The sequence below is a fragment of the Odontesthes bonariensis genome, chromosome 17, assembly GCF_027942865.1.
Source record: "Odontesthes bonariensis isolate fOdoBon6 chromosome 17, fOdoBon6.hap1, whole genome shotgun sequence".
NCBI classification, from domain to species: Eukaryota; Metazoa; Chordata; class Actinopteri; order Atheriniformes; family Atherinopsidae; genus Odontesthes; species Odontesthes bonariensis.
In genome coordinates this window covers 36145708-36159175 of record NC_134522.1, presented here as the reverse complement: position 1 = coordinate 36159175, position 13468 = coordinate 36145708, and the positions used below count along the sequence as shown (strand labels likewise).

Below are 13468 nucleotides of genomic sequence, written 5' to 3'. Positions count from 1 at the left end.
CCCACATCTGTCAGAGCCCACATCTGTCAGTCTGAGCCCACATCTGTCAGTCAGAGCCCACATCTGTCAGTCAGAGCCCACATCTGCCAGTCAGAGCCCACATCTGTCAGTCTGATCCCACATCTGTCAGTCAGAGCCCACATCTGTCAGTCAGAGCCCACATCTGTCAGTCAGAGCCCACATCTGTCTGAGCCCACATCTGTCAGTCAGAACCCACATCTGTCTGAGCCCACATCTGTCAGTCAGAGCCCACATCTGTCTGAGCCCACATCTGTCAGTCAGAGCCCACATCTGTCAGTCAGAGCCCACATCCGTCAGTCAGAGCCCACATCCGTCAGTCAGAGCCCACATCTGTCAGTCAGAGCCCACATCTGTCAGTCAGAGCCCACATCCGTCAGTCAGAGCCCACATCTGTCAGTCAGAGCCCACATCTGTCTGAGCCCACATCTGTCAGTCAGAGCCCACATCTGTCAGTCAGAGCCCACATCCGTCAGTCAAAGCCCACATCTGTCAGTCAGAGCCCACATCTGTCAGTCAGAGCCCACATCTGTCAGTCAGAACCCACATCTGTCAGTCAGAGCCCACATCTGTCAGTCAGAGCCCACATCTGTCAGTCAGAGCCCACATCTGTCAGTCTGAGCCCACATCTGTCAGTCAGAGCCCACATCCGTCAGTCAGAGCCCACATCCGTCAGTCAGAGCCCACATCCGTCAGTCTGAGCGCACATCTGTCAGTCAGAGCCCACATCCGTCAGTCTGAGCGCACATCTGTCTGAGCCCACATCTGTCAGTCAGAGCCCACATCCGTCAGTCTGAGCGCACATCTGTCTGAGCCCACATCTGTCAGTCAGAGCCCACATCTGTCAGTCTGAGCCCACATCCGTCAGTCAGAGCCCACATCTGTCTGAGCCCACATGCGTCAGTCAGAGCCCACATCCGTCAGTCTGAGCGCACATCTGTCAGTCAGAGCCCACATCCGTCAGTCAGAGCCCACATCTGTCAGTCTGAGCGCACATCTGTCTGAGCCCACATCTGTCAGTCAGAGCCCACATCTGTCAGTCAGAGCCCACATCTGTCAGTCTGAGCCCACATCTGTCTGAGCCCACATCTGTCAGTCTGAGCCCACATCTGTCAGTCAGAGCCCACATCTGTCAGTCAGAGACCACATCTGTCAGTCAGAGCCCACATCTGTCAGTCAGAGCCCACATCTGTCAGTCTGAGCCCACATCTGTCTGAGCCCACATCTGTCAGTCAAAGCCCACATCTGTCAGTCAGAGCCCACATATGTCAGTCTGAGCCCACATCTGTCAGTCAGAGACCACATCTGTCAGTCTGAGCCCACATCTGTCAGTCAGAGCCCACATCTGTCAGTCAGAGCCCACATCTGTCAGTCTGAGCCCACATCTGTCAGTCAAAGCCCACATCTGTCAGTCAAAGCCCACATCTGTCAGTCAGAGCCCACATCTGTCAGTCTGAGCCCACATCTGTCAGTCAGAGCCCACATCTGTCTGAGCCCACATCTGTCAGTCTGAGCCCACATCTGTCAGTCTGAGCCCACCTCTGTCTGAGCCCACATCTGTCAGTCAAAGCCCACATCTGTCAGTCAGAGCCCACATCTGTCAGTCAGAGCCCACATCTGTCAGTCTGAGCCCACATCTGTCAGTCAGAGCCCACATCTGTCAGTCTGAGCCCACATCTGTCAGTCAGAGCCCACATCTGTCAGTCTGAGCCCACATCTGTCAGTCTGAGCCCACATCTGTCTGAGCCCACATCTGTCAGTCAAAGCCCACATCTGTCAGTCAGAGCCCACATCTGTCAGTCAGAGCCCACATCTGTCAGTCAGAGCCCACATCTGTCAGTCTGAGCCCACCTCTGTCTGAGCCCACATCTGTCAGTCAAAGCCCACATCTGTCAGTCAGAGCCCACATCTGTCAGTCAGAGCCCACATCTGCCAGTCAGAGCCCACATCTGTCAGTCTGAGCCCACATCCGTCAGTCAGAGCCCACATCTGTCAGTCAGAGCCCACATCCGTCAGTCAGAGCCCACATCTGTCAGTCAGAGCCCACATCTGCCAGTCAGAGCCCACATCTGCCAGTCAGAGCCCACATCTGCCAGTCAGAGCCCACATCTGTCAGTCTGAGCCCATATCTGTCAATCTGAGCCCACATCTGTTAATCAGAGCCCACATCTGTCAGTCAGAGCCCACATCTGTCAGAGCCCACATCTGTCAGTCAGAGCCCACATCTGTCAGTCTGAGCCCACATCTGTCAGTCAGAGCCCACATCTGTTAATGTGAGCCCACATCTGTCAGTCTGAGCCCACATCTGTCAGTCAGAGCCCACATCTGTCAGTCAGAGCCCACATCTGTTAATGTGAGCCCACATCTGTCAGTCTGAGCCCACATCTGTCAGTCAGAGCCCACATCTGTCAGTCAGAGCCCACATCTGTCTGATCCCACATCTGTCAGTCTGAGCCCACATCTGTCAGTCTGATCCCACATCTGTCAGTCTGATCCCAGATCTGTCAGTCTGAGACCACATCTGTCAGTCAGAGCCCACATCTGTCTGAGTCCACATCTGTCAGTCTGAGCCCACATCTGCCAGTCAGAGCCCACATCTGTCAGTCAGAGCCCACATCTGTCTGAGTCCACATCTGTCAGTCTGAGCCCACATCTGTCAGTCAGAGCCCACATCTGTCAGTCAGAGCCCACATCTGTCAGTCTGAGACCACATCTGTCAGTCAGAGCCCACATCTGCCAGTCAGAGCCCACATCTGTCAGTCAGAGCCCACATCTGTCTGAGTCCACATCTGTCAGTCTGAGCCCACATCTGTCAGTCAGAGCCCACATCTGTCAGTCAGAGCCCACATCTGTCAGTCTGAGCCCACATCTGTCAGTCTGAGCCCACATCTGTCAGTCAGAGCCCACATCTGTCAGTCTGAGCCCACATCTGTCAGTCTGAGACCACATCTGTCTGAGCCCACATCTGTCAGTCAGAGCCCACATCTGTCAGTCAGAGCCCACATCTGTCAGTCTGAGACCACATCTGTCTGAGCCCACATCTGTCAGTCAGAGCCCACATCTGTCAGTCTGAGCCCACATCTGTCAGTCTGAGCCCACATCTGTCAGTCAGAGCCCACATCTGTCAGTCTGAGCCCATATATGTCAGTCTGAGCCCACATCTGTCAGTCAGAGCCCACATCTGTCAGAGCCCACATCTGTCAGTCAGAGCCCACATCTGTCAGTCAGAGCCCACATCTGTTAATCAGAGCCCACATCTGTCAGTCAGAGCCCACATCTGTCAGAGCCCACATCTGTCAGTCAGAGCCCACATCTGTCAGTCTGAGCGCACATCTGTCAGTCTGAGCCCACATCTGTCAGTCAGAGCCCACATCTGTTAATCAGAGCCCACATCCGTCTGAGCCCACATCTGTCAGTCAGAGCCCACATCTGTCTGAGCCCACATCTGTCAGTCAGAGCCCACATCTGTCAGTCAGAGCCCACATCTGTCTGAGCCCACATCTGTCAGTCAGAGCCCACATCTGTCAGTCAGAGCCCACATCCGTCAGTCAGAGCCCACATCTGTCTGAGCCCACATCTGTCAGTCAGAGCCCACATCTGTCAGAGCCCACATCTGTCAGTCAGAGCCCACATCTGTCAGTCAGAACCCACATCTGTCAGTCAGAGCCCACATCTGTCAGTCTGAGCCCACATCTGTCAGTCAGAGCCCACATCTGTCTGAGCCCACATCTGTCAGTCTGAGCCCACATCTGTCAGTCAGAGCCCACATCTGTCAGTCAGAGCCCACATCTGTCAGTCTGAGCCCACATCTGTCAGTCAGAGCCCACATCTGTCTGAGCCCACATCTGTCAGTCTGAGCCCACATCTGTCAGTCTGATCCCACATCCGTCAGTCAGAGCCCACATCCGTCAGTCAGAGCCCACATCTGTCAGTCTGAGCCCACATCTGTCAGTCAGAGACCACATCTGTCAGTCAGAGCCCACATCTGCCAGTCAGAGCCCACATCTGTCAGTCTGAGCCCACATCTGTCAGTCAGAGCCCACATCTGTCAGTCAGAGCCCACATCTGTCAGTCTGAGCCCACATCTGTCAGTCAGAGCCCACATCTGTCAGTCTGAGCCCACATCTGTCAGTCTGAGACCACATCTGTCTGAGCCCACATCTGTCAGTCAGAGCCCACATCTGTCAGTCTGAGCCCACATCTGTCAGTCTGAGCCCATATCTGTCAATCTGAGCCCACATCTGTTAATCAGAGCCCACATCTGTCAGTCAGAGCCCACATCTGTCAGAGCCCACATCTGTCAGTCAGAGCCCACATCTGTCAGTCAGAGCCCACATCTGTCAGTCTGAGCGCACATCTGTCAGTCTGAGCCCACATCTGTCAGTCAGAGCCCACATCTGTCAGTCTGAGCCCACATCTGCCAGTCAGAGCCCACATCTGTCAGTCTGAGCCCACATCCGTCAGTCAGAGCCCACATCTGTCAGTCAGAGCCCACATCTGTCAGTCAGAGCCCACATCCGTCAGTCAGAGCCCACATCTGTCAGTCAGAGCCCACATCTGTCAGTCAGAGCCCACATCTGTCAGTCTGAGCCCACATCTGTCAGTCTGAGCCCACATCTGTTAATCAGAGCCCACATCTGTCAGTGTGAGCCCACATCTGTCAGTCTGAGCCCACATCCGTCAGTCTGAGCCCACATCCGTCAGTGTGAGCCCACATCTGTCAGTCTGAGCCCACATCTGTCAGTCAGAGCCCACATCTGTCAGTGTGAGCCCACATCTGTCAGTGTGAGCCCACATCTGTCAGTGTGAGCGCACATCTGTCAGTCAGATCCCACATCTGTCAGTCAGATCCCACATCTGTCAGTCTGAGCCCACATCCGTCAGTCTGAGCCCACATCTGTCAGTCTGAGCCCACATCTGTCAGTCAGAGCCCACATCTGTCAGTCTGAGCCCACATCCGTCAGTCTGAGCCCACATCTGTCAGTCTGAGCCCACATCTGTCAGTCAGAGCCCACATCTGTCAGTCAGAGCCCACATCTGTCAGAGCCCACATCTGTCTGAGCCCACATCTGTCAGTCAGAGCCCACATCTGTCAGTCAGAACCCACATCTGTCAGTCTGAGCCCACATCTGTCAGTCAGAGCCCACATCTGTCAGTCAGAGCCCACATCTGTCAGTCAGAGCCCACATCTGTCAGTCTGAGCCCACATCTGTCAGTCTGAGCCCACATCTGTCAGTCAGAGCCCACATCTGTCTGAGCCCACATCTGTCAGTCAGAGCCCACATCTGTCAGTCAGAGCCCACATCTGTCAGTCAGAGCCCACATCTGTCAGTCTGAGCCCACATCTGTCAGTCAGAGCCCACATCTGTCAGTCTGAGCCCACATCTGTCAGTCAGAGCCCACATCTGTCAGTCTGAGGTCAGCTGATGAGTAAAGCGTTTCCACTCAGAAGAACTTGACATACCCCATGTTCTTTTGTTCTTTAATGATTTCCCTCTGGCTCCTCCTCCTCAGCCAGCTGTTCTCCTGCAGAGCAGAGGCTCCTTACCCGGACACCGTAGCTGTGACGTATGACCCCACCAATCGCTGGCTGTCGTGCGTCTACAATGATCACAGTGTTTATGTCTGGGATGTCCGAGACCTTCAGGATCTGCGCAGGGCAGGGAAACTCTACTCTGCGCTCTACCACTCCTCGTGCGTGTGGAGCCTTGAGGTCAGTGTGCTGTTCTGAACTGAATGGGTGCGTTTAAAGTTAAAAAGCACCAAATTCAGCTGCTGTCAGTGGTTATCTCCTGATGTACCATCCGCCCTGTTTTTCTCTGCCATCAGAAGGGAGCTGCTTTGAACCTGTCACATTTGGTAGTTTTAAGCTCCATAGTTGAATGAGATTGAGCCCACTTGAATATTTGCTCAGATATTTTCAGGGTAACATGGCTCCACCGGTAGCTGACAGCCTCACCAGGTGACCAAGCATCAGTGATAATGGAGCACACAAAGGGCATCCTTACCTCAGCAGATCCTTTATTCATTCGCTGCTTGTTGTTTATGTAGTTTGGTGGTTAAACATGAGATGGGATGTGTTTTCTGTGCCAGAGCTTTTATTATATTACTGTTTAATTAATGTTTTTTTTGGGTTTGTTCCCTACAATATACTTTTACACTTGTTGTACTGTTTTTTTTGGCATTAAAGCAAATATTTATGATAAATTCCTCCAACGTGTACATGTAAAATGGTAAAGGAAAAAAAAAGAGAAGCAGGAGGACAGTCCTGTATCTACTCATTTTATATTACATTTGTCCTGTAACCACACCAACAAGCCAGCTAAGTTGCTCTGTGATAAATACAATCAGTAACAGATCCACATTTTCACAACCTCCTGGCAGTATTGCAGCTTCACTCATTGGTCGATTACAGCTGTAATCTTAGAACTCTTGGATCCAACAGACAGCTACACTGAGTTTATCCTCAATTATTTTTTAGTTTGCTGTCATTCATTCATTCAGAAATCTACAGACACTGACTCCCTGTGACATTGGAAGAATCTCAATGCTGACGATTTTTAACGTGCACGGACATGTGTTCATGTTCCCTCATGTTAATGGCATAAAAAGGCATCTGTTTGTGTATTAGCGATGCCTTTATTTCAGAATCAGAATGTACAGCGTACACAACCATTTGACCTGGTGTAACAGCGCCACAGAACATTAAATAAAAGTTAACTTAGCAAAAAAGTAAGAAACCAGTAAAAAAAAAAAAAATGAAAAAAGAAATATGAAATTGAGGTTTGACATGTATATATACAAATATGTACAAGATGGCAGGAATAAATATTGTAGACAAGAGGTGGATATTTTACGTGGACGTGCATACAGAGGTGGGGGAGAGTGCTGCTGTCTTTGGAAATGGTGGGGGGTGACTTGGATGGTTTGTTTAGGGTGATGGCCTGGGGGAAAAAAATCTTCAGGTATTTGGGGGTTTTGCTCTTGATAGACCTGAACCTGCGGCCTGATGGGAGGGTTGTTAACAGGGAGTGAGCTGAGTGTGATGGGTCCCCCACTATCCTTCTCGCCCTCTGTCTGGATCTGCCATCTTGCAGAACACACGGGCTCCTGTTAAAGGCCCGTTAGACGGCTGGCTGTTCGCACAATGCGCTCCAGTCTGTTCTTGGTGTGGGCAGAGGATGCAGGGTACCACACAGTGATGGTGGAGGTCAGGACACCACACACTGTGTTTCCACATTAACACTGTGGGGCTCAACATCCTTCTGTGGACATTAAAATGAGTTGCTATGTAGTTTGAGGAGAATGTGGTTTCATAGTTAGGGTTAGAATTAGGTCATGGTTAGGTTTAGGGTAAAGTGCTACGGAATGTCAATGGTGAGTAAACACAAAAGAAGAAAAGCAGGTTTGTGTGTGTGTTTATATGTAGACAAAGCATTGTATCAATCACAAACACAATGCGGCTGTTGTTCTGGGAGGTCAAACATCATAGAGCGAAAATACTGCAGTAAAAGTTTCCCTGTGCATGGTCCTGTAATCGGTCTGCAATACATTGTGGAGGTGTGCTTCCATTAGGTTCAATTCAGTTTTATTCATATTGCGCCAAATCACAATTATTTTATCTCAAGGTACTTTAATGATACAGTCCAATTCAAACCAATTAGAATCCAATTCACTCTACTATAATCATAATCTAATATAATCAAACTAATTAAATTCCCAATTAGTCCAATTCATACAGAGCCAATTTTAAAAAGTAGCCTAGCTAAGGAAACCAACAGATTGCACTGAAACTTGTCTTCAGTCCAATCTCCCGTCCTGAGCGTGCCTGAGGCGACTGTGGAGAGAAACGACTCCCTTTGAACAGGAAGAAACCTCTGGCAGAACCAGAACCAGGAAGGGTGGCCATCCGCCTCCACCAGCTGGGGTTTTAGAGGACAGAAAAGAGGGGACAACAAACACTGTAACACCATTCAAAGGATACCTGTTGGAACAGGGAAACACGAGTTAATGACCACAATAATGTCACATGTACATAATATCATTTGAGAAATTAAATGGGGGAGAAAAGAGAGCCGAGGGAGGAGAGGTGCATCATGGGATCTTCCCCAGCAGAGAGTTTGTTGATTGACCCCCCTAGAACCCAGTTTGTTTACCAAGCAGATGTAAATGAGACAGCAGTCTTCAATGGACTCACATATGGTTCTTGCAATTTGGATCTGTGACACTTTACAATAATGCCAAATGCACCTCTCCAAAGTGAGGAGAGGTGCATCATGGGAGCTCCCCCAGCAGTCTAGGCCTATAGCAGCTTAACTATGGGATGTTTCAGGATCACCTGAGCCATCCCTAACTATAAGCTTTATAAAAAAGGAAAGTTTTAAGCCTGGTCATAAAAGTGGAAAGGGTGTCTGCTTCCCGGACATTTACTGGCAGCTTATTCCACAATAGAGGGGCCTGATAACTGAAGGCTCTGCCTCCCATTCTACTTTTAGAAACTCTGGGAACCTCAAGTAAACCTGCAGTTTGGGAACGAAGTGCTCTGTTAGGAAAATATCTTACAATGAGATCTTTAAGATATGATGGAGCTCGGTCATTAAGAGCTTTATATGTAAGGAGAAGAATCTTAAATTCTATTCTGAATTCAACAGGGAGCCAATGAAGAGAAGCTAAAACTGGAGAAATATGATCTCTCCTGTTAGTTCTCATCAGAACTCTGGCTGCAGCATTTTGGATCAGTTGGAGGCTTTTCAGAGAATATGTGGGACAGCCCAATAATAAAGAATTACAGCAGTCCAATCTCATATATGTTCACCTGCTCCCTCCCTTCTTTATCTGCCATGTTTTTCTGCATGGAGATTGATCCGGGCATAGACAGTGTATGCGGTCCATGTGGTTACATATATTTGGCCTGCTTGCGGTCAGCCGTAGACGGAGCCGCTGGACTTTTGGTGATGGAAATAAAATGGATGTTACATATACTTGGTGCAGAAGGAGACAGGGTTAGGGTTAGGGTTAGGGTTAGGGTTAGGGTTAGGTGTACTCACTAACCTGTGGCTCAGATCACACTCAGCTTGCTGCTTTTTACGGGACTATTCACAGCAGCAGTGTGCTAATTCTATAAGAAATTCAAGCAAACAGTCAGCAAATAGTTCCAAGAAAAAAGGTGAAACTCACTGGGCCAGCAAACATACTGCAAATTGATGGAAGTCATGTGACACTGACACCTGTTATCCCTCCTCACGCTGGGGCTCCTGCAGGTCTACACAGAGGGGAGAGGAAGAGGTGAGGTGCAAATTCCCCCCGGATCCTTCCTGTCCTGCTCCTCTGACAACACCATCCGGCTGTGGAACATCGACGGACACGACGTCCTGCACAGGAACATCCTGAGCCATGTAGGGCTGCACACACAGCACCTGCAAACCTTCACCTGTGCATTAACATTTCCATTCCTCATCCATACCGCACCTCCTCACATGTGCTAATGTGCAGCTGCACACTGATGCAACTCTAAGATCTGACTTCTGACTCCTCAGGACTTACAGAAGATCATTTACGTGGACAACAATGTCACCAGCCTCCTGGACACAGAGATCATCACTGTTGCCAGTGGAAACACAGAAAAGACCAGCTTATCAGGCTCAGAGGGGCCGCAGATGGACCAGAGCAGGGTTGGCATTAGGGCCCTGAGAGTCAGTCCAAATGGGCAGCATCTGGCCTCTGGAGACCGCATGGGAGTCCTTAGGTGAGGACACCATAAAAAAGTCAGTTTGACATTTTACGGTGTGTGTACTCTGTGTGTTTTCATGATGTTTGTGCGTCCTAGGATTCACGATCTTGACTGTATGGCAGAGATCTTGAACGTACAGGCTCATGACTCAGAAATTCTCTGCCTCGAGTTCTCCAAACCAGACACTGGTGAGTGTACTCACAATGTCATGTTAACACATTACACACGCCACATATAATACATATTAGAATACAGGACAAAACATTGAATAACACTATGACTGAAATCACAAAATGTAGAAAAATATTATCATATGTTAGAATCAGGGCTCCGAACCGGTTTAAGGAGCGAAAACGAAAACCGAAAACGAACGGAATTTTACGAGGAATGGAAACGAAAACGAAATGGTCTTCAACTGTTCCGGAACAGAAACGTTATTCTGAAATCCACAAAACCGGTTAATCACGTTTTTTTTCGTTCTCTATATATTTTATAAAATTTCACAAAAGCGTAGCCTTTGTCAGGGGGAAAAAAAAAGACTACTTCCGGTTGTGCGTTCACTTCGCTGCCCGCTTGGCTCAATGCAGGCAGCTGTCACGAATCACTTCCTTTATCCACTACTTAGTCTAGTTATCCACTAGTTAAAGTGATAGTTCGGAGTAGATTCACCCTAGGGTCATTTGAACCGTGACATCCAGCCAAGTAGCCCACCCGAAGTTTTTCCGATCTTGGCTGAACATCAGCTGAGTTACCGAGTTATCCCGAATAGCTTAGTACAAGCCCTAACGGACCCTGGCAGTATCTCCAAAATTACCACACTAAAATCACATGCCATGACACCAAACTTCTACAGTAGTACAAATATGGTCTGTACTCACAAAGCGATGCATTTGGAATTTTGTACATAGTCCAGGAGTTTATTATTATCAACACAAGCCTGATAGCTTCTCTGCTGCTAAAGCTGCGTCGGTAGAGTTGTGGATTTATTTTATCAATGGAGAAATTGAGCAGCCTTGCTTTGTTGTCTACAGTAGTAGATCAACCCTCATCTTACATTGAAGCTCCCAGATCAAGGAAGTGACGTCAACGCAGCTTTAGCCCATCTGAATGTTTTTGGATGCTGCCGGTGATTTATTATTTTTGGGCATAGAGCTACGGTGTAAATCAAGGGCAAATACTAATGAGTACGTCTATTCTAAGGTAAAGTCCACACATGTAGACTTGATAGGCCCGCCAAACACTGCCGGAACGATAAGAATGAACGATATTTTACATTCCGAACCGGTTCAGGAACGATATGTTGGTGGCGGAACGCAAGAACGAAAACGTTAAACATGCCTGAACCGTTCGGAACGAAACGATTCAAAAATAATTTAGTTTTCAAGCCCTGGTTAGAATACATCATTTCACCCTCATAATACAAAGGGAATATCATATATGAAGACAATATATGAAAACACAAATTATACATAAACCACATTATATGTCACAATGCGTAAACACAGTTTAAGATGTTTTATCAGCCTTAACACTACGTGAGTGTGTCCTTCCAGGCAGAGCTAACATTTTATTTCTCATTTAACCGTTCTTAAGAACAAAATCTCACTTAGGATAGCAGCTTGTTGAGGAAAAATAGCTGAAGTTAAAAGACTGTAGTACTTCATTTAAAATATACATTTTTAAAACACCCACTGTTAGCATGAAATCACAACAAACAGTTAATGATAGAAACAGTATAAACAGTACAGTAAGACAACAAGTTTGAATATGGATAAGACAAAAACAGCTACCCATCATAACACCGTGTTCTTAAAAGCATAGCTGGAGATAAATCTGTCCAGTTTCAATGTTTCTTTAGGTCATTCCAGTCCTCTGCTGCAGCAGCTGGGAAAGATGACCCACCAAACATACTATTTGTTTGGGGAACTTGCAACAGAATATATTTAGCAGAACAGGTGCTGTAAGTAGTTGTCATGAGGTAGCGTGGTGAACAGATGGGGAAGGGTTTTGGAAATGAACATGAAAGCGAATTTCATGACGAGCGTGCAAAGATAATTAGTTTCAGGGTCACCTGAGCCATCCCTAATTCTCAGAACAAATAATGTAGTGGTATGTTCACAATGGAGCCTTAAAGGGACAGTTCACCTCTTTTGACATGAAGCTGTATCACATCCCATGTTAGCAACATCATTTCTGAACATTTTCTTACCCCCTGCTGCGTCCTGTGAGCCGAGTTCCAGCCTCGTTTTGGTGTTGATGAAGGTAGTCCGGCTAATTGGCTGGGGCCACAAAAATAAAGAGTTATGCTTCTTAAAACAATATGCGTTCAAAAGAGTAATACATTTGCATCACAAAATCATTCTCCAGGAAAAAAAGTCAGACCTCACAATCGCTTGGCGCTATTTTCTCTCCCTTCGTATCACTGCCTGCTGTGCAGACCGAGCAGTCCCCTGCTTCCAAGCAGCAAACACCGTAACAGGCGCGGCTGTCGGCAGGCGGTGTTTCTCTCTGGAGTTGTGGCTCTAGCAAGCTGGCAATCTAAATCGCGATGTCAGCCATTCGTCTGTCTCCGCAGGATATGTACACGTCTCGGAACACACGCTCTCTTCCAAGAGCCTGACGCGCTAAGGCATCCAAAAGTAGCAAATCAGCCGTTGGTTACGCTTCCCATTGACCTTGTTATATACAGAGTCAAATTGACCTTCAATTAGTGCATAATTTAAGTAAAAACAAATGATGTCAGCATTATTATGGGGTATAATGTATGTATTTATTTCTGATAGCTTCAAAGTAATTAAATATACAATTTAATTACTTGTTAATTAAATAGCCGCTTTCGGACTGTAGGAACCTTTGGCAGTTCTAATAACCTTTTAATCCGCGGGGACGTTTTCTCCCGCATTTGGACATACAGGAACTCGGGGCTATCTCCCTCAGTTCCTATAACCATTTAGCTCCTTCTCCTCAGCTGGGTCTTTTCATGGTTCTATAGAACGCATCTGACGGAGGTGTTTGGTGGTCGTAAGCTACGCCCCATGTCATGCTATCACGGCTGAAATGTTTCCTCATGCAACACGGACAGAACCGGCGGATGTTTAATAAGTTAAACCTCCACGTGGTCTCCTTTGTCTGCGGCACTCTGCTCTCCTTCCTTCATGAAACCAAGAAGTATGGCCTGCGCTCCATCCTTCGTCTCCTGACTCTCTCTGTGAGCTCTTCCAGCCTCCATGTTAGACGCCTAATGTGATCGTCCATGATTAATATCACCATCATACAGACCATGAACACAGTGGCCTCCCCGCTCTCCATATTAGCTTCTTTGTTGAATGTGGCGCTAAACGGCTAACGTAACACGTCACTAAACAAAATCTCACTTAGGATAGCAGCTTGTTGAGGAAAAATAGCTGAAGTTAAAAGACTGTAGTACTTCATTTAAAATATACATTTTTAAAACACCCACTGTTAGCATGAAATCACAACAAACAGTTAATGATAGAAACAGTATAAACAGTACAGTAAGACAACAAGTTTGAATATGGATAAGACAAAAACAGCTACCCATCATAACACCGTGTTCTTAAAAGCATAGCTGGAGATAAATCTGTCCAGTTTCAATGTTTCTTTAGGTCATTCCAGTCCTCTGCTGCAGCAGCTGGGAAAGATGACCCACCAAACATACTATTTGTTTGGGGAACTTGCAACAGAATATATTTAGCAGAA

The 13468-nt window shown here is 47.7% G+C and overlaps 1 protein-coding gene across 4 annotated transcripts in view; it reads left to right on the top strand.

Moving 5' to 3' along the window:
* mapkbp1 (mitogen-activated protein kinase binding protein 1) overlaps positions 1–13468 on the top strand; it is a 117610-nt gene that overhangs the window by 68026 nt on the left and 36116 nt on the right. For all 4 annotated transcript variants that reach the window (XM_075448479.1, XM_075448478.1, XM_075448477.1 and 1 more), the window contains 4 exons: positions 5533–5731; positions 9279–9413; positions 9555–9763; positions 9845–9936. In XM_075448479.1, the coding sequence (XP_075304594.1) occupies positions 5533–5731; positions 9279–9413; positions 9555–9763; positions 9845–9936 (635 nt within the window). The remainder of the gene's footprint in view (positions 1–5532; positions 5732–9278; positions 9414–9554; positions 9764–9844; positions 9937–13468) is intronic.